The following is a 23227-nucleotide window of genomic DNA, read 5'->3' as shown; positions in this document are numbered from 1 at the left end:
GAATGGTCAATGTGGAACTTACAACCACAGCCTTTGGGGATCTCATTTATGTTGATATTTTACTACAAGAGCCCCCCCTCAGGCATTTGCCTGAACATGCAAAAGTTAAATATTTGTAGGGGGCATCAGGGCTGGATTAAGACCTTTAGAGGCCCTAAACACCTAGAAGATTTTGGCACCCCCATATATATCTAATTTGGAATATAAACAATAATAAACCATAAAATGAAACTTTATTTTTCGAAATGAAACAAAACCTGCATTAAGATGGAAAATAATGTTTATTTTTGTATATTTGTATAAATAATGGTTATTTTTGTTCAGCTGCACCATATGGCCCATGGTGAATCCAACAACTGAAAATTTCTGTGGTGTCCCCCTTCTCTTTATGCCTTAAACATGTGCCTATTTTGTTTAATGGATGCATGTGCAGGACCCTCAGATTCTCATGCATTTGACTGAACACACATAAGAAGCCTCTGTGTAATCAGGAAGTTTGCTTGTCACAAGTCTGCTTGTACAGAAGCTTCTAAATGGATTCAGATATGCTCAGAAACTGTCTTCATCCTTCATGCTCAACAAGTAAAAGGTCAGAGAGAAGCCCACGCTGGGAGGTCCAAAAGATGAACATTTATGTCAGTAGAGCTGCAGTCCTATTCTTACTTATCTGTAAGTGCCACTGAATTCACGGAAACTTAGTTCTGAGTAGGGAAATTTAGGATTGTGCTGCAAAATAGTTTATGTAGTCCAAATAATGTCTGCAGATCTTTCCTATTAACACAGTTATCTGAGGAAGTTCTTTATGGCAAACCATTGAAAGCAGTTCGTGTGTATCTTATAATCTTTATACTATGGCCAAACACAACTTTTGCATAGAGGATTCTACCATATCTTAAGCAAATACAAAATTATTGTGTTATATCTCAGATAATTATACTAGGCCATACCAATGACAGCTGCTTGTGAATTATTTCTTCCAAGTCTTCCAGTCCTTTAGGGGGAAGGCAGCTTAACTTCAACAACACTTGTTCAGTGCTTTGAAAACAGCACTCTCACTGCCACTGCAGTTGTAGTTTCCAGCATTGCATTAGGAATGAAAGCAATTTAGTATGTTCTGTAACTTTGAATACACAGAGTCAAGCTGCCAAATATTTAATTTTTCATAAAAATAAAATTGACCCACGAAAGAATTAAGCCTGGACAAGAAAGGAGTCATTTTCTAGTGATATCTCATAATAGTATTTTCTTTATAAATGCTTGAATAATATATTTGTTGCATTTTATGCTACACTGATTTAGTTTCCGATAAGAATGATTAAGTAAGAGAGCCACTGAAAACTCAAGTAAATGTAAACAAATGTGAAAGTTCTTCTCAAGTTGTTTCTGGTCTGTTGCAAAAGGGTGGATTAAAAAAACACAAGCACTGAAAGGGATGTCATGAGCCTTCATGGTATCTCAGCAAGCATAAGCCCGAAAAGTATTTGCATCTTCTTGGTGGAACAAAATATTGTGGTAAGTTGCAAAATGTAGACACTTGCTTCTAGGGCTGGGGTTCCTTCAGGTACCTTTTCAAGCTAATTAACTCTGAATCAGATACCTGAACTCAAGTGCTGCGGCAATCAATGAGATAACTGTATTGCAAGTAAAGCGCTACTGATTTCAACCATTCATTCATCCTTAGGATAAATCTGAAGAGTTTTTCCACTTGAATAAAATGTCAAATGCCTTTTTGGTCCCATTGCTTTTACTAAAGAGTACTATTTATTTGATAGTTGAATCAATAGACCTTTTTGAATCCTTTTGCCCACTACAACTGTGTTCAGAAAAAGCAAGTATCAGATGCGTTTTCAGATAATACCATGCACCAACAAATATTTTAAACAGGGTCTTTATTCTTCCCCATATTGTAAGCTGAAATATACTGCCTAAGAAGTGCTGTTTCTATGTAACTATCACTTGACAAATGCAACTACATTTTGAAATCATTATGCACTAGTGAAGAACAGTGTTTGAGAGTCTCCACTTCAGACATCTGTTTCAGTGCTATTTTTCTAGAAAAAGAGAACATCTCCCTTGTTCTCTTATAATGCCAATGTTGCCCACCTGAGAGGTGCCAGAACTGGCAAGTTCCAGCTGAAAAAAGCCCTGCTGATTCTAATCTATTTTGCACACCCTTGACCTTTGGGGGGGGGGTTTACAAGCTGGGGCCTGTTAGGATCGTTCTACTCTCGTGTAGGACCCTGGCAGAGACACATGCCTGACTGGCATGTTCTCTCCTTCCTGCTCGATCGTTCGGGAGCTTCAAAAGCTTTCTTCTGCCTGAACATCACAGCGACTGATGGCAACAGACATCAGCACACTCAGGGTTCCACAGATTGTTGGCAGTTCGCGTAACAGACCTCAGCAACTCAGCATTTGGCTAATTACTTTATTTACATATAAACACACACGGAGCATTGCAACATGGCTCCCTCTCTCTCTCTCTAGCAAGAGAGAGAACAAAGGACAATAATCCCATTTCACAGAACACAGTAACACAAACACCCTGTCGCGTCACTTCCCACTCTGTGAAATGAAAACATACACCATCACGTGATAGACAACAATCCCATGACTGCAGACACTGGGAATGAATCTCTAACTGAATGGTATTCTAGATGCTGACATCAGCTTTCATTCTGATGTCTCAATCTTCAAGACAGAAAACACATTTTTACAGCTTTCTTGAAAATGAGCAGTGTGCTGGGGTTTACACTTGAAATGCTGAATGCTGTCTTGAATGTGGACACTGGTTTCATTCTAGGAACTCAATGTTTCACTTGATTTCCAAGTCACTGTGTTACATAGAATTCTTTCTCTTAAAAAAAAGGGGGAGGGCAGTCACATACAAAATATCTGCAATTTAGGGAAGTACATGGTTCTATTTACTATTTCAAATTTAAATACATCTTTCTTTGTTTAGATCAGAACATGAATGATCTCTATATGTAAACAGTAAAGTCAATCCACATGCTTAAATTTAGTATCAAATTTAAGAAACAGCCCTGTTTTCTGTAGCACTGCAATTAATTACATGAGATGAGAATGCAAATTGCAAACCAGGAGGAATTGCAGCATAGAAATACTTTTTTCCAGTTCCGGCACCTCTCAGGTGGGGCCTTTGCCATTATAAGAGAACAAGGCGAGTTTTCTACCGTAGTAAAATAGCAATGGAAACACTGAAGATAAAACATGCAAAGAAATAAAAGTGGAAAAGCAAGCAAGCAAGCATGCAAACGTCCTATCAAACTATTTGCTTCTCCATGGAATGTTCTTTTTTTCCAAAGGTTGCCAGGATACACAGCTTTCTTATAATCAAAGTTCCTATGAGCAAAGAAATCCTTCTTAATATGTACCAATTCCCTTTCTTTTTAAAAACGCTCCAACACATTTTCTTCTGTGTTGAAAATTATGCATGCCAAATTTTAAAGCCAAGTTATAAACTTCTAGAAAACAGGATTTATAATGGAAATCAAGCACTACGTAATCACTGGACACACGTTAAAAGTGTTCTTTTGCAGTTTTAAGGTCTGACCCTAAATCTTCAGGGGGGGAGAAACACTTATCAGAATTTCAGATTAAGGTGCATGGATCATAACAGAGAAGCCAAAAGAAACCACAGTAACCTAGGCTAGTTAGAGTTTACATTATAAAACTTTTACCTCACTGTTAAACAATGCCATTAACGGAGTCCATTTTCAGAAGGAGAGTCAAGGCTGCCAAAACACACCAACTGTACAGCTGTAGGAAATAATTCCTGCCCACCACTAAATCACTTCTCTGCCACCATTGTTCCAACACAACTGTGTATTTCACATTGAATATGGATATAGCACAAGATGCTATGTTCTGTTTCCATTCTTAAGAGTGTCACAATAGTTGCAACTTGCCAGCTGGGTGAGATCCTGAGTTTATTGCTTGCTCTAGGGTACAGCAATCCCAAAGAGGTTGTGGCCGCTGTGATTAAAGCATTTGTATGAGCACAGAAGTACCTTGACAGGTAAGAGCTCCAAGTTTCTGCTAGTCTTCATTCGCTTTTTTAAAAAAGGGGGAAATATAACAGCATAACTGTTAGTGTATTTTACAGAGCATATTCATTTTTATAAATTGTAGCAATGTATAAATTGAGGGGTCCCCATGAACCTCTCTGACACAACACAGTCAACCCTTACATTCAAATTTGCTCAGACAAAATGAACAACAAAGAGCTGGCTGAAATGATGCTTAAAATTAATAACATTTGTGTCAGAGCTATAGTTGCTCTCGCACATTTATCTCTAAATAGAAAGGCAGCAGGAATTTTACATCTGCGAAGAACAATCCAACGCTATGTAATCTGGTGGGGAAATGGGCCAGCAGGAGTCAAGGGAAAGCTAATTTACTGGATGGCATTCAAAATTAGTAATTGGAGGAGCAGGACGGTGAAACTGAAAATCAAGATGTTATACCCTGTTGATGAGGTGTTAGGAAACAGTGTCAGACTTGCCACTTCAGCACAAGCCTCAAGAAAGGGCATCATGCAATGTCCTTTCAGAGACCTTGCCCAGGAGAAATATTGATTCTATTATGAAATATAATAGAAATTTTATGTAGAGATTCTGTTTGAGCTTCCATGAACTTATGTCCTCCCTTAGTCCAGAGATTAATCCTAGCAGTCTTGGGGGGGGGGCATAATCTGTGTGTCCTCTCCCTAGTGACCCTTTCACTATGGTAATAGAACTGCCAGCGGGCACCATCAAGTTATGGTTCCCATATAAGGCGACATCTTTCTACTGACACTTGTATGTGCACAAGAGGAGGTACTGAGTTGTATACCCCATGCTAACAGTCACTGATGGTTCAGACCTGTGGTTTTTATGATATCTAAAACAACAGTACCCGACAAACCAGGGTTTCTGGATAGCCACCCAACCAAGAACTGATTATTTGCAGCTGCTTTGCTATAACACCTAGACTGACAAACCTTGGTTTGAGATGCAGCAGAGGGATGCTGTATGAGAAAAGTAACCCTCAAGTTCTGCGTGGCACATTTTAATTGGCCACTGACCCTGCCTAGGTGACCTCCTAGGCCTCACCTAATTGCCAGATCAGGTTCAGGGGCCACTGTCATGAGCTTGTGAGGCTGAAATGTGTCTCTGAAGGAAGGGTGGGATACAAATTACATAAACAAATGGAAGGCAATAAAAGAAAACAGGAGATTACAGATGAGATAAGCAAATTAATAAATAACAGCAGAAGTGGTATTAAACAACAGAGAAAGCTGAAATACTGTAGTTTAGATAGGAGATGGCTGACCACTGATGGAAACCAAATGCTGAACCAGTATTCTCCTTATAACTGGGACATGCACATGTGCAGAAAGGAAACAATAGATTTTGAAGGCTCATGGAAAACATGCTGCAGCAGAACCTAGCAAAAGTCTGGATATACAATGAATCCAGCCTTAAATAATACATGATTCAGGAAAAATTACCTGTTTTATATCCACGAACTGTACACATTCTAGCCACATACCCAGAAAGCCACGTCTGCACTGAGCACATTCTTGTTTATGGGCAAGCATCTTCTGTGCATTTAAGTTCTGCTTTAGCGCTCTGTGTAAATTAAAGTTTTTCTTTTCCAGTTGATCAAGAATAAATCTTGCTGTTAGTTCCTGTATGATTAAAAAGACTGACTAGCTTATATTATTCATAAGACTTGCAAGAGAACCTCAAAGTGAATTCTTTTAACCCTGGACAGCAGGAGACTCTGTGAGCATATGGCTCCATATTTTAATAATCTCTTATCCAGATGGGCCTTGTAGCCTTTTACCCCAAGTTGCATAGCTCTGCTTGCAAAAGGCTCTGCCTGATAGGAGTAAAAGAGTTGTTCTCTCTGTCTCCAGATGTGTGGTAACCATGATGCACTGTTAATTTATTGTAAAGGATAGATCAGGTGCCATACTCAAATCTAGCTCCAGGAAGGATGTTTTTCAATCAGTGTCTGTTGATGGAACTTGGAGGGAGGGAGCTGCTGCCAGCCAGTGTGGACAATACTGAGCTAGATGGTAGCTCCCTGTGTTCCTATCTGAACATGTTCCTTTTTCCTTACAGAGTGCTTATTCATTTCATGAAGGATGCTAGACTTTTCCACCCACAGACAGCCAGTTAAAGAATTCGGTGCTATTTGTATAACTATTTACAAGATGAAATCAATTTTAAAGCTTCCAAATTAATCTGTTATTTTACAATTTGAGCGAGAATTCAATTTTAACCTCAAATTAATACGTACTGAAATAGCTAATCCTTTTTGTGAAAGATGTCCCAAAAATGCTCAGATTGCTCCATTCTGCTTTTTCCAGCATAAATGCTTATTTTGTAATTACAAATGTTTCGCTGAGCTCTTTGCAAAAAGATATATGCAGGCCCTACCCCAAGAAGGTTAATTTTGTAGAATTTGGAAATAATTTCTGTTTTTTCTTTAAAAATTAGATATTTGTGTTAGGGTCTTTAAAAAACCATTACTCATTGCAAAATCATTAACTCAAACAGAACCAAAAAGAATAGCCATAGAATCCTATAGGAATATAAAATGGCTCACTGTAGGAGAAAAGCAAATTTATTTACTGTATAGCAATTGAGATACAGTTTGCTGAAGGCATACAATATACATAGCCATAAAGTACATTTGCAGTCCTTCACAGACACAGACCACTTGTGGATGTGGTGCTCAAATTCTCGGCTCGGTTATTGTTAAAGGCTTTGTTCCAAAATTCACTACAATGCCCAAACACATATCAGACTACAGGTTAGTTCAGAAGTTCACAGCAGAGCTCCAAGATACATCAGTAGGCATTAAGCTAAGACATTGCCTCAATACTTGCCACACTCCTGGAGCTCCCCTTTATGAAGAGCCGGTCAGGCTGTCATGTGTGCAGTGGTAATCTCAAAATATGGGATTGGGCAAGTAAGCAGGCACTCCTACAAATAGACTGGTCATCCTTTGAGATCCAGTTGGCACAGTCAGCTCACAGACCATCCAAGTGTCCCTATTTTCCATGGACAATCCCGGATTTACAGAAGCCAGCCCAGTTTCTGATTCGATCCTGAAATGTTCCACTTTTCCTTAGAATATCCTGATTTCCATTGGATAAATGTTATGGTAGGGTATGGTAGGATGCCCCTATTTTTACCATATGAATATTGGAAGGTATGGAGTTATCCGACCCCTGAGCCATCTGAAGGCAGCTCTGTAAAGGGAAGTTTTTGAATGTTTTAATACTTTATTATGTTTTTCATATATGTTGGAAGCCGCCCAGAGTGGCTGGGGCAACCCAGTCAGATGGGTGGGGAATAAATAGTAAAATTATTATTAAGGTATAAGATGTCCCTATTTTCATTGGAGAAATGTTGGAGGGTGTGGACTCACTGTCCAGTCTAGTCCCTGGAGGCAGAAAGTGCATCACCAACAGGAGGCAGTGCTGGAGTCCAGTCAGGCAGCTCCACCAGATCATTTTTAGTAAGTAAAACTATCTCTTGGAATACAGAATGGTTATTCAGAATGGTTCGGATGACAAGGATTTGGATTACTCTTCAATCTGAAAAAAAGTTATTTTTAAACTATAGGGTGGTATTCAACTAAGTCATACCCAGAGATGACCCACTGAAATCTATAGACTTAAGTTAGTACATTGTTATCTATAATTTTGAAAAGTTTTCTCCAGTAACCTTAAGAGTCAAAATGTCCTCCTCTTGTATGGCACTAACTGGATGTTTCTGAAGCAATGGATTACTTTCACAATAAAGTTCCTCCAGTTCAAGATCTTCCATCTGTTTAAATAACAGAAGAAATATAGGAAACATCAATACTTTCAGCGAAATGTTTACCAAATGTCATTTCCAATGAGAAGGCAGTGTTTTATCTCCTGATCAGATAAAAGTTGCAGGCAACGTCCTGTAGCTTGGCAGATGAAATTCAGATCACAGGTTAGCCACCCTTATTCTAAAGAGAGGTCAGGCAGGAGCATCTACCCCATGAGATCTCCAGCTTGGCATGTTGATACTGCTGGCTGCTTTAGTATTAAGCCCTGATTGCAGTTGCAAAAATAGGCATATTGACTTCGAAGAAAGTCCCTGTGAACAAAGTCAGACTTAGGGCCAAACTATTTCATGTTCAATTCATTGTTTAAACTTGCATCTTTTTTATAAAAAATAATAATAATAAGCACCAGAGGGGTCTAATCAAAGGCTGCAGCGGGTGCCCCTCCAGCCTGAAAATTAAGCACTGCTGTCCTCAAAGGACTCCATTGTTGAAGTCCCAGAGAGACCAGAGGCTCCTTTGCTCATTGCAGCAGGACATTACTACAGCAGGTGGCACCCTTCAACTGAAGAAGTACCTTCCTGTACAGCAGAGCTTTCCAAACTGTGTGTCATGATACCTGCTGGCTGCAGTGTGTAGGTGTGTCACGTGACTGCTCCCCACACACCTCCCGGGGCTGGAAAGGGGTTAGTTTAACCTCTGGTTTGCTAGTAAACCTGACCTACTGTGTCGTGAAATGGTGCACGTCTAAAAAGTGTGTCACCAACAGGAAAAGTTTAGAAAGCTTTGCTGCAGAGACAGGGCTAACAACTGGGATGTAGCTGCTACCACATTTGATTTGTTGCTGAATCAGTATCCTATAACACAGTCTGAGATTCACCTCCAGCCTGAACTTCACCTTGCCTTCCTCTGCTTTCAGACTGAGCCTTCCCTCACCTCACCTTGCATCCCACCTGAGCCTACTTTGCATTGTGTTGTTCTGCACCTAGCCTGACCCTCACCTTACCACAGGCAAGACAACGCCACCACCCATTTTCCAGCCCTTAGGCAGGAGAGACTGTACAGGGCATGGTGACTTTGGCAACAGGACTTTCCAGGAGTCCATTATGTCCAATGGGCTTGCCATAAAACTAGTAGCTGACAAGGGACAAAAAACATCTCAAATGGATCAGGAAGAAATAGTTAGGACACCCCCACTACTGTCAACTGTGTAACAAGTTGAGTTATTATACCCTTGATTTCTAGAGCTACCAAAGGGACCCAACACACTGCGCTGTTTGCTGGAAAACCATCCAAGAATGTATTTTTTCTTTATGGTTTCATGAAATTTCTCTAAGTAATTTACAAACTATCTTGAAATAAATGGTACTGATTCTTTGTTCCTTCTGTAATGATTACTATTCCTCTTATATACATTCTGGTTTATGAATACTTTCCACTGACAAATCAGTAAAAAAAAAAATATTTTAAATCACAAGTTCATGTGCTACATAAGCAAATATTAAGTGGGCTCCTTTGAGAGGAAGTGCACAATAGAAATTTGCTTAATAATAATAATGCATTTAGCTTAATTTGATACTATGTGGTTTTATGAAACAACCTAAGCTTATCTAACTATAATGTTTTATTAGATAGAGCATACAAAGATAGGTAAATCAATAGATAACAATTCTGCTGATATTATATAAGCAACTACTCAATGTAAGCAAAGCTAGAAGACCTTGACTTACTGAGAACACCTGTATTAAACGTATAAACACAGAGAGAGGATTCTGTGCAGCTGGTATATCTGTAAAACCTTTTATTGTCTTTCCACCAATTAAAGCTTGAAATTTTGTGACATTAAAAAGTTCATACCTCCAGGGCAAGATGAGTGAAAAGGCAATTACATTCTGGGTCACATAGTTTGTAGCAATCACCATAAAAATATATCACTTTCTTACAGCTTTTTTTTTCAAATTATAACTATGACAGAATCTCTGAGGTGTAATCCAAAATCTCCTTTACAAGAAACGTCAAAAGATGATTTCATTCTCATAAAATATAGTGAAGAACAGATCAGTAAGTTTGGAACTCTTGAGTTCTATAGCTAGCACAGGTTCCACATAAAAAATGACTACTAGCTGTTCATGACAATGAATTTAGCAGATATTTATTAATCCAGCCAAAGTTAAAACTCTTAAAGCTCATTGATTTCAATGGAAAAGTTTTTTAATGTGCTAACACTGAAAACAGTGGGATTTAAAAGTGCTTAAATTTAGGTCGATTATACCAACAATACTTTAAAGGGTTCAACAGGATATAGAAGGCCAGGTATTTGTTTGCATTTTCAGCACATAGGCTTACAAAGCATAAATGGCAGTTAACTGTTGCAACAAGCACAATTCTTCAATAATTATAATCTGGGCAGTTGTGGGATAAGAACTCTATCTAAATATTTTTTAAAGTAACAAAATTAAACAGTATTGAGATGGTTCTAAGGAATTTTTCTATGCATACTTACTTGGGAGAAGGAAGTTGCATTGAACTCAAAAAATGTTACTTCAGAGCAAATATCCATAAAACTGACATGTTCAACACTTTCAAATCCCTTATTTAAATGGTAGAGTATTGAAGTGCTTAACTCTGCCTCTTAAACTGACTTAGGGGCTAACTGCATCTTAATGGACACATGTAAAATTAGAGTCTCAAGACCACCTTTCAAAAGTTAGATGTGCTCAGCTGTGCGTGGATAGTGCCAATTCTTTTTCCATTGGGAGAAATGCTCAATTCTTTTCTAAATCTAGGTCTGTTTGGCTGCAAATATCCTTTTTAAAAAATGAATCCTTTATATCTGCCCAAATACAAATTGGCTCACAGACAAACTTTACATTCTCCCACCACCACCATTATGTGAGTTTTATAGTTCAAAAGAGCTATATTTTCATGCCAATATACACACTGTTTACATTACAGAATCCTTGCAACCTTTCGTTCCATTTAATTTACATAATTCTAGTACATGTAAAATGATAGGTGCAAGAAGGCATTCTAGTTCCAAAATCTATTTGGTTTGATAACATGCTTGTTTGGAGTTTCATAATTTTTTGAATATTTTCCTTCTGAAAAAAATTAAAGTACAGCCAAAATAATCTAGAAAAGGGCCTTTGCACATGTAAAAGTATAATGTATGCATATGAGAACACTAGTTCCTCAGTAAAGTATTTTCTACTGTGCTCTCAAATGGAAGAGATGAATTTATTGTGTCCATCACAGATGTCAGGTGGAAGACTAGAAGTGGAAGCATAGTGGAAGCATAGTGGCTTCCATTATGAATGATAAACTCATCAAAAGAAATAGATAAAGCAAATACCACAAAAAGAACCCTTTAGAAAAGTACTGCTAACAAAACATACCTAATCAAACTTTATATTTGAATGCTAAACCTTGAATTTGAAGTTGATTACTTGAATTCATAGAAGGGTATCTCTTCAAACAAGTTTCAGAAACTGAACTCATAAGGCTTTCTTATGCTTACAATACAGATGGCTTCTGGCCATCTTCAGTAGTTGTGTGTTGTTTGTTGCTAGTTAAAGATGTATTTTCTATTTTGCTAGCAGTATCGTTTTTAATAGTTCCATTATGAATGACTCATTTTGCCTCAACACCCCTGAAATTGCACATGACTTGCACCACCGGGAATAGTATGTATAGTACAGCAGGTTATGTTAAATTCACTGCTTCACACAACAGGGTAGAGATTGCTAACGTAAAGAAACAGGCCTGGACTGAAACAGGAAACACAAATGGTACCCGCATCTTCACACTAAATAACAGAAGGTTCTCCTGTACACGCCTAGCTGAAAAGAATGGATGTTGCAGAGTACTATTTCAGATTCCTGCTCATCTTGATGTTGCTTAGAAAGCCCTTTCCTGGATTGTGCCCTATAGGCCAGACCTATGCCTTCCACTCTACTAAAAATTAATGGAACCTATTATCTCTTGCCTTAGGCAACTACCACACACTACCTCATATTAAGGTCATTTTTGGTAGGGAAGCTGAGTCATTAATGTCTAATGGCAGCTCTTTGCATTACACATCAAATACATTTAATGCTGGTATCAAACAAGTGCTTTCTGCAACAATGCCATGATATATTCAGGTACACAAATATATGAAACACACATGAGCACAAGGGGATGCTGTCCACACTTCAGCAGCAATCACAGTTGTAGTTGCGAAAAAGAAAAAGAAAAAAAAGGTTGCCAGGTAATGTACCTGCAGTAGGAAATCACTTTGTGGTTAAAGGCTGTTGGTCAGATAAACTGGAATATTGTGAAACCATATGCAAAGACTAAACATTCAAATTATTTTCTACGGGTGAACTTTTCCCGTTGGCTTTTCTGTATGTATTAGTAAGAAACTTGAGTTGAGCAGTGTGACATTATGTAGTGCTGCCCTCAGGTGTTCACTGATATTATTGCAGCATGCATTCAAACATCCTCTGTAAGCACTTCTATATGCAGTGGTACCTCGGTTTACAAACACAATTGGTTCCGGAAGTCTGTACTTAACCTGAAGCATACTTAACCTGAAGCGAACTTTCCCATTGAAAGTAATGGAAAGTGGATTCATCCGTTCCAGACGGTCCATGGAGTACTTAAACTGAAGCGTACTTAACCTGAAGCGAACTTTCCCATTGAAAGTAATGGAAAGTGGATTAATCTGTTCAAGACGGGTCCGCGGAGTACTCAACCTGAAGCGTACTTAACCCGAGGTATGAGTGTAATTGGTTCTGGAAGTCCATACTTAACCTGAAGCGTACTTAACCTGAAGCGAACTTTCCCATTGAAAGTAATGGAAAGTGGATTAATCCGTTCCAGACAGGTCCGCAGAGTACTTAAACTGAAAATACTCAAACCGAAGCATACTTAAACCGAGGTATGACTGTATTGGGGTGGAGTTGGGGTCCAGAGAGCTGTAGGCATACTGCCCTTCACATTGTGAAACTTTCCTGCCTGCTGCTCCGGTTACTAGAATTACCATCCTTTGCTCACTCACTTTTTATGGAGCATCCTTATTATATGGTTGTTAACCAACTGCATCCCAGTATTTTCTGACTGTTCTTGCTGGTATGGATCTTAAGGTAAGTTAAAGAAGTTCATGGCATGAAAGTTTTCTGTCCCTTCTTTTTCCCTTCCTCCCTGCCCCCTCCTGTACTCCATCTGTGTCACCCACAAAGCCTCTTCAGTAGGTTGGGGGCCCTTCTGAACAATGTGGAATAGGACACAAAAGGTTGGTGGCAGAAGGAAGAATTCCCCTAAACTGAGTGGGGGCCCTGCTAATTTGAGGTGAACCTCCACTACCCTGCATTGTTCAGGAAGAATCCACATAAACAAGAATCCAAATCGGGTATATTTTTATAACTAATACAAGCGTATTACTAAATACGCATTCCTGCTTCATGTTTCTGAAATCCATTTTACTAATTTTCATAATGTACAGATTATTCCACTGAAGAGATCTATTAGTAGTCCTACTTACTGCTGTTGGGAAGATCTGGATATTGTTTCCTGCTACATCTAGAACTCTAAGCCTCTTCAATTTGCAAAGTCCCTAGTGAAAAACGATAAATTTAGTAAAAGCCAAAGGAGCCTTAGCAACATTAAAGTAAATTATATTAACTCGGACATCAGAGGTGAAAGGACAAAAATAAAACAGTTGTCAGAAGTGGGAGAATAAAATCATACAGGGAAAGCTGAAAATGTATTCTAAGAGGGACTAGATTTTAGTTGATATTAAAACAAATTATTTAGAATATTTACCTCTCTGGGGGTATATTTACAAATTGAAAATTGATACAGAAGGTAACAAAAGACGACATAGATGATAGAGGTGAGACAGATAGGGAAAGAATTTGTATTTAGGTTATTTGCACTTAGGCAGAGAGCTTATTCAGACTTCCGCTTATGGCATGCCTGGAAAGCATGGGTCCAAGCAGTTTTCACCCGCTCCTTTCCAAGAGAAAACCCGCTTTTTAGCAATAGATTGGGGAAAAAATAGCAAACCAGAGAAAACACAAATCGCTATTTGCTCTGACTGAGCGCTAAAGAGCAGTTTTCCCCAGGGGAAATCAGCGGGACAAGAGGAAGTGTGGACAAGCCCTTAGTTTCAGTAGTGAATGGTAACTAGGTGGTTTTGCTAAAGGCTTCAAAGAAAAGGAGGGATTTAAAGGAAGAGGAACACAGTATCACAGTGGTATTTTGGGAAGCAATTATGGGCATAGCGGGCAGCAAAGCAGAAAGGCAAGGCGACGTTCCATCCGAAGCAAAAGGTATTTTCCTTTATTCCACCCATGGTAATTCTTGATTAATTGTAATGTTAGGGTATTTTCAGGGCTGAGCATTTCCCATATGGTGAATATCAATAATGTGCTTATATGAATTCCCTCCACCTTCTTAGTTTAGCAAAGCATAACAGATTCTAGGTTGTAGCTAACTACCGTAAATTCTACTCATAGTAGTAGCAGCAGCAGTAGTAGTTATAGCCACGGGTTGTTCTTGGTTTACTGACTGTTGTTTGCTGAGAGAGAAATAAAGCATGATCACTGGTTCAGATGTAATGCTAAATCAGGGATTGTGGCTTGCTTCTTCCCAGTGTGAGCAGGGAAGAGCAAATCAACTAAGGTGCACACACAGTAAACCATCAACTATGGCTTACCATGATGTGCTAACTGGCTATGCCTATATCAAGCAGTCTGCACAACACAAGGTGATTTTAAAAAATGTTAATCCCTGTACAAACTGCATATGACTTTTGTATTGGTCTCAAGAAGACACAGTTTTCAAAGCACACCACTACTCACATCAGGAAGTTCTTCTATTTGATTTCTTGACAAAATCAAGATCTTGAGTTTTCCCAGGTATTTAATCTCTTCAGGGAGTGCAGTGATGGAATTGTTGAACAAATGGAGTTCACACAACTTTCGGAGATAACAGAATTCTTTGGGTAATTTTTGCAGTTGGTTATTGTCTAAACTCAAGCATTCAAGATGTTCAAGCCTATGAAAGGAACAAAGAATTCCAAGCCTCCAACTCTATTTTTCTTTTGTATGTTTACTACTGAATGTTGGTCTACACATCTGCATCGATAGATTTTAATACAAAAGAGGATTTAAAGTTGTTAATTAGTCTATCAAGTGAATGTACCTCAATCACCTTACTGCCAATAAAGGTATAGAAAAAACACTAAAACTCAAAATTAATGTGGTAGTTTTTAATTCATAGGTCAGAGTTATGTTTCTCGTAGGTCAGAGTTAACCCTGTAACTAAGCACAGTCAACTGAAGATGTAGCAGTCCAATAAGTAACTGTTTATCATCAAAGGAACAAGTAGGCCTGGCTTTGTCTCAAGGAATGGGGACATGGGAAAGGGCCTTCTCAATGTGGAACTCCCTTCCTGTAGGCAACCTAAGGCCGTGGGCCGGATGCGGCCCAATCGCCTTCTCAATCCGGCCCACAGACGGTCCGGGAATCAGCATGTTTTTATATGAGTAGAATGTGTCCTTTTATTTAATATGAATATCTGGGTTATTTGTGGGGCCTGCCTAGTGTTTTTACATGAGTAGAATGTGTGCTTTTATTTAAAATGCATCTCTGGGTTATTTGTGGGGCATAGGAATTCGTTCATTAATTTTTTTCAAAATATGGCCCAGCCCACCACACGGCCCACGGCTGAAAAAGGTTGCTGACCCCTGCTGTAGAGGCTCAACTGGCTCCCTCTTTGTTGTCCTTCTGCCAGCAGGTGAACAGACTTTTGGGAATTGACTGCTTTGAATGAAAGGGCTGGTGCTGTGCTGTTTTTATTGCAATTATTTGTATGTTTAAAACAAATTTTATATATGGAATGTATATAGTTTTATTTCTATTTAAATGTTCAATTGCTTTTAATTATTGTTGTTTTTCTCTATATTTTTAGTGATTCTTGATTTTATTTGTAAGCTGCCTTGATTCCCATCAAGGAAACAAGTGGGGTATAAATAAATATATAATAATAAAGGAATGGCTGCTGACAGGAATGGAACCTGAACCCTACAAAGGGTACAATACCACAAAACATTATGTTTAAATATCTAGCTTAAGATTTCTATAGGAGCCCTTTTGCAATCCTAATGTGACTATATGAGAACTTGGGTCTATCTGATGTAACACTAACATGGACAGAATAGAAGCAATTTTTAGTACAGCTAGTGAGTCTCAAACAAAAGAAAAGTATAATGGATGACTGGGGGAGAGCACTGGTGTTATTTTATTTTTTCTGCTGCTATTGTCCAAAACATGTGAAGTGTAGAACCAAAATAAGGCGTATAACTTGCTATATTTTATTGTTTTTGCCATTCAGTATTAAGGAATATATCACACCTTCTTCCCAGATAAACATGGGCAAATGCTATGTCTCATACTAACAAACAATGGTATAGGCAGCTTTGGTAAAACTTCAAAATTCTAGTTACAGGTAGGTAGCCGTGTTGGTCTGAGTCGAAACAAAATTAAAAAATTCCTTCAGTAGCACCTTAAAGACCAACTAAGTTTTTATTTTGGTATGAGCTTTCGTGTGCATGCACACTTCATCAGATACTTCATCAGATTCAAAATTCTAGTAATCAAAGTTACCTTTCTATCTCTGGAGGAAGATCACTAAGCTGGTTGTTGTTCAGATTAAGGAGTACTAAATTTTGCAATCCATCTGTAAAAAAAGACAGTTTTAAGATAAAGTACATATTATCTATATAGACCTGAATATGCATTTTAATCCCATTGCATTCCATGTTTGTCATTACAGTACAGTGTTTTGTTTTGTTTTAATGATCAACAATGTAACATGGGTGATCGTTCCATTTGGTTACTAGATACAGTAAGTACACGGTTTCAAGGGGAATATGAAGTGCTGCCAAAGGAGATCAAGGAAGTATATGCTCAGAGAGGTGACAGGGCAGAGTCATGGGAAACCAAAATGGGAATCAATGATAGGATAATCCACAGTATGGAACAGGAACAATAACAGTCCAGTTCTATACATAGTTACTTGCAAGAAAGTTCTCCTGAATTAAGTTACTCCTAGGGCAGTGTGGACAGAATGACAGCAAGGGAACAAAATGAGGACAGAAAGCAGGTTTGTAGACTTGGCTACAGTGTCATAAGCAGTCTAAATCTCACTGATTGCCCATGCAGTTACATATATATTAATTACAAACATCGTACATTTGGGCAACTGAGACTATTTAGGGCTACAATGTTTAGTAAGAAAGATTATTAAAAACATTTCAACGTAGTCTCCTTGAAAAGTGTCATGTTAAACTGGCACCATCTTAGAAATTTGCCTTATCTCAAAAGAATAAATGTTTTTCTCTAAGATGGTATCTTCTTCAACATGTGTATACATCATCTAAAAAGAGAGTATTTTCTTCAAAACTATTAGGGTTTGCTCATATGCAAATTGATTCAATTTGATTCACTGATGCTACAATCATTTCCCCTCTGAATGATTTTTCCTGCTGTGCCGTCTTTCAGATTGTCAACATGAAAAGAGGAGAGAGAAGGGGAGGGGCTGTCATATTATGAATATCTGTAGGTCATTCTGGGAGCCTCCATTGGCTGAAGGGTTGGGTAAAAGCACTTTAAGTAAAAACCGGAAGTAAGTCCCATTAAATACAATGATGCTTGTTTATGAGATAACAAGCATAGATTCAGAAACATGATTTATCAACTGTAAGTTTTTATGGAGCAGAATTTCTACAATAGAATATATTATATGTCACATTATATACACTGCACAATAAAATGATTTTGAGCAGGATATGATATGAGCTTACCAAATATTAAGGGTGATATTCTGGTGATCTTGTTTCTAAACAAATGAAGAGTCTGCAAAGACTTGAGGTATTTCAGCAGCTCTGGAACCTCCTCAAAATTATTATTTCCCAAATTTAGTACCTTCAACTATAATAAAATATTTAATTAAACAGCCTTGCATTTCTTTCACCAAAGCATCAGGCACATATGAAGAGTCTGTTGGATCAGACCAATGGCTCAATTGGTCCAGCATCCTGTTCTCACAGCAGCCAACCATATGCTTAAGCATAAGCATATGCTTAAGCATAAGCATGACCTGAGCCTAGCTGACATTCATTTACTTAAATTCATGCTATTAAATACTAACTTAAAGCTGAAAACATACCCAGTAATACTGGAATGCAACAAAAAATTACCTAATTCCAAATACTGGTATGTTCAGCACCATGTAAACCCCCTTAAAACACACACACACACACACACACACACACACACACACACACAAACACACACATTATTAAGACACTACTATGCTACACAGCATCCTGTTGTAGTATTGCTGGGCTTCTAGAATCCTAAATCTCCATTCTTTTTATGACAACAGTCACAGCTCATGTTTGTACATGAGGGAATCCAGTCAGTATCAGTCCATTATAATCAGTTTCTTATTTGAAAACTAGGAAAATAAATACCCCAAATCCAATATTGTTTTAAAAATGGCATTTTTCACAAGATCACACTGTGCTTTTGCAGTGTACTGTACCTTATGCTACAGTGTGGTTTTGCCATTTTCTCTGTAAGCATTTTTCTGCACTAAGCCTCCTTTCTGTCTGTAATATGCTGTGATTTTAATTAGTTAGGCTATACAGAGCTGGTTGAACTAGAAGGTCTGATCCATCCAAGTTACTTGCTTTAGTTGTGCCCAAGGGTTTGAATACACTCACTAGGAATTTTAACTTTTCCTTCTTAAAACAGTAGGCCTGGAATCCTATCAGAAACTGCATCCTGAAATGATGAGACACGTATCTCTTGCTCTTACAAAACATGAGTTAGGAAGGAGAAGCAAAGAGAACCAAATACTTCTCCATATAAATCTACCATATGCCATCATGCCAAAGGAGAAAGCATGATAGGACTGCACCCATTCCGAGAAGAGAGGCTGGCACAGTGCTACTCAAAATAATTATGTATTGTGGTATAGCCAGCACTTTCAGCAACACTGCTTTCAGCATGAAGTATAAATATTTTACAATTGTGGAAAAATACACATTTTCGTGCCACAGTCATGGGGCTTTGTGAAAGTATTTTGAAGTAATTTGAGTTTTCCCAGAACATTTTTAAAATGTTGTTTTAAAAAGTGCATATTAGTCCCAGGTTGAATTATACTACTGCCAAGTTTCAGTCCGTCATAAAAAGTTCCATAACCACTTTTATGACCCATAAAAAATAAAGGCTTAGATTGAGAGATGTAAAGAACTATTCCCTTCCCTCCACCCCCAATCCAGCTGTTCAGTCAAAGCCTTCTACTTGATCCAGTTCTCTAATTTAATATGATAAATAACCATGAAACTAAGGGCACTGTCCAGTTAAACGTTGTGCACCCTTAACCCCCATTGATTCTAATGGTAAAGTAGAGCTTTTAAAAAGCTCTTAAATCTCTGTCACTGAAACCAATGGAGCTTGAAAGTGTTATATTTGAACGCTTGCGTCCTCTATTTATGACCATGAAGATGATAGCATCTTTATCTTTCCATTAGCAATCTAAAACTTGATAGTGGCATAAAATTTTGTCGCAAAGACAAATTGCAGAATTGTTCAAAAAAAGCTGCACTACAGTTCCCAAATGCTCTTTTAAAAAAATGATTTTTTCAGAAGGAAGAAGCCCAATCTCATTTACAGAAGAAGCACACATTCCTCTTATTTTAAAAGCCCACAACACAACTGGAAACCCTAGGATGATGTTTTCCCCAATGAAGATTTTGAGCAGCCGTCCATTCCAGCTGTCCTGACATTACAAAGAGCCGCAGATGAGGGTGTCCCCCCCCCAACTTTGCTGCGCAATGCAGAATGGGGATCCCAAGCCACTTGAGTACAGAGGTAGTGATTGCCCTGGACAGCTTATCCTAGACCCGTGGTTCCCAACAGCGTCTACAGGAGGTCAATTTGATTTTTAAGGGGGGCAATTCAAGAACGAGTTATTAACAGTTAATAGCCTTTCCTGCTTCCTCCACATGAACAGGAGTTCATTTTTTGAATAGTAAGAATTATATGTGGGGGGTGGGGTGGGGCGATGATCAGGATTTTAGACATACTTAGGTGGAGCATGGCCAAAAAAGGTTGGGAACCACTGTGGACCTAGACCTATAGGGATGGCTTTTGAGCGGGTCCTGACCAGCCTGCCAAATGCCCCCCACCCCACCTTGCACTGTCTCTTTACCAGCAGCTGGGGGAAGAAAAGTCCTACCACTTTATTTTCATGCTAGGTTCATAGGCTAAATATGTAACGCAGCGAGAAAGGCTGGGGGGGATTGAAAGGTGGCAACCCTAGTGGTTACAAAGAGGAGGGGCCAAAGGGATGGAGCCCCATGGCGCAGAATCCTCTCGGCGCGCCTCTTAATCGACCAAGGGATCTGCTGGGCCGCCTCACCCGGCCCAAAGCCTTCATATCCTGGGGCAGCCGGTGCAGGCTGTTGTCCCGCAAGCTCAGTCTCTCCAGGCCCTTCATCTTCCCCAACCCCCGGGGCAGGCGACTTAGCCCCCGCGCCTTCAGCGACAGGCAGCGAGTCCCTGGCCCACCACGCAGAGCCCGGAGCAGCTCCGCCGCCATGTTTCCTCTCCCTCCGGCTCGGTCAGCTCCGCCGTAGAAACCGCGGGAGTAAACAAGGCCTCGTCGTCGCCATGGATACGGCGAAAGCGGCGCGTCGTCCTGGGGCCTCGCGGCCATGGTAACGGGCGTCTACGTTACGAGGGGCCGCGAGGAGACCGCGCATGCGCAAGGGAGAGGCATGGAGACCGGGGTGGGTGCTGGGAGCTTAGGAAAGTCGCAGGCAGTTGCCCGGTCCCTGCAAATAAGAAGTTGAACCAGGGGCAGCGAGGGGAGGGGAGATGAGGGCGACTAATCGTGATTTTGGCTGCTTCCGCTTCTCTTTATAAAAAGGTGCAATAGGAACTGGACAAGAAGAAATAGCATTGTTTGTAGGTGGATAACAACAAAACACAAATGCAGGAGTGTAGAAATTATTTCTCTACGGGATGGAGCCAGGAAGGGGAGGCTGGGACATAGGAACATTGGCAGGTGCCTACTGAGTCGGACCATTTCATCCATCTAGCTCAGTACTGTCTACACTGACTGGCAGGGTCTTCCCCTGGTTTCAGACACGTTTTTCTCCCAGACCTGCCTGGAGATGCAGAGGATTGAACCTTCTGCGCGTGCTAATGCAAAACTACAGGAATAGTTCCACGTACATCATTATTTCTCCTAACTCCATGTTTTTCAAAAGTTTATTTTGCATTTCTTTTACAGCAAAACTAAATAAATCTTTAGTCCCAGGAACTCAAGCACAGAGTTTTTTTTAAAAAAAAATTATTAATCTGTCTGAATCATCAGGGCATTTTTTTCAATTAAAAGTTTTTAACTCTGATAAAATGGTGCATCCCTAAAAACAGTGCATGTATTCCGTTTTACAAATGTATAGAGTCTCCCTCCAAAAGCACCCTCAGCAACTTTTACTGTGATTTATAGAGAGCAGTGAGCAAACTTTCAGAGCCCCTCCCCTGCTGCAATTAACATTGCGGGGTGTGTGGTTCTGGGGGGAGCTCTTCCCTTGCCAGCCTCTATTTGCTGTTGCTGCAGTAGCCATGGTTACTGGTGGGGTAGAAGACCCTTTCTGGCTGCACAATCAACAATAGGCACTTTGCAATAGAATGCTGCTACTGGGAGTGAAAGTATAAATCAATTCTTACTCTGCTTTTCTATAAAAAATTATTTCCAAAGTACTCCTGACCAAACATAACACAGAACTTATGAAAGACCAAAAGAATGGTGCAGAAATAATACAGGCCAAGGCAGTTGCAAGGGAACAAATGCAAAGCGGTGGGGTGTGGGAGGCTGATTTGCCACAAACTTCCAGATCTTTGCCTGATTTATCTTAAACAGGAGAAACATTAGGCCAGGCTTCCTCAACCTCGGCATTCCAGATGTTTTGAGACTACAATTCCCATCATCCCTGGGCACTGGTGCTGCTAGCTAGGAATCATGGGAGTTGTAGGCCAAAAACACCTGGAGGGCCGAGGTTGAGGAAGCCTGATTTAATGGAAGACAACAGCAGATACATGTTTCTTTACAGTAAATTCCAACTTCTCATTTGCAAGTATTTTAAACAGCTATATTTACCGTAATTCCAACTACTATTGTGACAGCCCTGAAGACAAAAGAAAAACGTTCTCTGAACGGTACATATCTGTTCTGCATAGAAGTTTAATTATTTGCAGGGATGTTTTATAACTGGCAGCTGCATCTGAAGCACTCCCTGTAAGCAGCAGTTTTAATTGAAGCTGCTACTTCAAATATTTGGGCTTTTACGGTATATCTTACAAGTGTAGGGCTGATTTAGGCATGTGATGGCTTTCTGTCTGACATTGCTCATATGAAGGTACTGCCTGTGTGAATTAGTATCTCTATATGGCAAGCATATGGTTCTTCCTATTCTTGAAATATGGCAGCATTTGACCTGCTGCTGCTCTGCAAATCAGGACAGTCATATGCATGTTTTAAATAAAACATGGAGGGTCACTTCACAACCAAGTTTGGAAAGAATGCCATGCGCTCCAGAGGCGATTGTGTAGGGGCTCTGTTTTAATCAGAAACCAGGATCAGCAGCAAAATTCATTCTTATTCCATATTGCCTTTACTGCGACTGCAGAAAGTAGTTGCCATCCTATTAAAGAACAAACCAAACTTGTTCTTCAATAAGTCTATGTAAAAGGGAAGGGGTATAGCTTGATGGTAGAACACATGGTTTGACTGGGAAAAGGTGCAAGATTCAGTCCCTAGGTAGGGCTGGAAGAGTCCTGTCTGAAACCTGGAAGGCCACTGCCAGTCAGTGTAGACAAATGAACTAGGTAGACTAATGGCCTGACTCAATATTATAGGGCTGTTTCTTATAACCAGGAATGTGTCTCTAAGGCAGTTACATTTGGATGTGCAACCCCATTTAAGCTAGGCAGGGAGGTTCTCTGAAGATTTCAGCAAGAGGTTTTTTTAAAAGTCACAACAATGGATAAAAGCAGGCATCCCCAAACTTCGGCCCTCCAAATGTTTTGGACTACAATTCCCATCTTCCCCAACCACTGGTCCTGTTAGCTAGGGATCATGGGAGTTGTAGGCCAAGACATCTGGAGGGCCACAGTTTGGGGATGCCTGGTTAAAAGATATTTGACCTAAAGAAGCATCATGCAACCATCTCCTAGTATCACCAAGTTTTTTAGCAATTGCACATTGTTAAATATTACCATCATGTTTTAGTTGCAATTATTGAATGACTGCTATTTATAATAGTTGA

The 23227-nt window shown here is 39.5% G+C and overlaps 1 protein-coding gene across 2 annotated transcripts; it reads right to left on the bottom strand.

Moving 5' to 3' along the window:
- Positions 1–1872: 1872 nt before the first annotated feature.
- LRRC69 (leucine rich repeat containing 69) lies at positions 1873–23148 on the bottom strand. 2 transcript variants are annotated; one of them, XM_088675689.1, is made up of 9 exons: positions 20314–23148; positions 17687–17813; positions 16488–16560; positions 14682–14877; positions 13361–13432; positions 7746–7847; positions 5513–5692; positions 4032–4073; positions 2415–3363 (listed from the first exon to the last, which is right to left on the bottom strand). In XM_088675689.1, the coding sequence occupies exons 1-9, from the start codon at positions 20608–20610 to the stop codon at positions 3355–3357; spliced, it is 1098 nt and encodes a 365-aa protein (XP_088531815.1). In that variant the 5' UTR covers positions 20611–23148; the 3' UTR covers positions 2415–3354. The 2 variants fall into 2 exon arrangements, with proteins under 2 accessions (XP_060134174.1, XP_088531815.1); XM_060278191.2 differs by having other exon boundaries at positions 1873–4073.
- Between the last annotated feature and the right edge of the window lie 79 nt (positions 23149–23227).

The sequence above is a fragment of the Zootoca vivipara genome, chromosome 8 (genome assembly GCF_965207765.1).
Source record: "Zootoca vivipara chromosome 8, rZooViv2.hap1.1, whole genome shotgun sequence".
In the NCBI taxonomy this organism is placed as follows: domain Eukaryota; kingdom Metazoa; phylum Chordata; class Lepidosauria; order Squamata; family Lacertidae; genus Zootoca; species Zootoca vivipara.
The sequence above is the reverse complement of the archived record's forward strand: the minus strand, read 5'-3'. Positions and strand labels throughout refer to the sequence as shown.

Excerpts from the sequence above, each read along its gene's own strand:
- LRRC69 (XM_060278191.2), bottom strand. The coding sequence starts at position 20,610 with ATGGCCGCGAGGCCCCAGGACGACGCGCCGCTTTCGCCGTATCCATGG. Across the intron at positions 17,814-20,313 it reads ATATGAAGGCTTTGGGCCGG|TTGAAGGTACTAAATTTGGG; the intron begins GTGAGGCGGCCC and ends ATTTTATTATAG. Across the intron at positions 13,433-14,681 it reads AAATAGAAGAACTTCCTGAT|GGACTTTGCAAATTGAAGAG; the intron begins GTGAGTAGTGGT and ends GTTTTTCACTAG.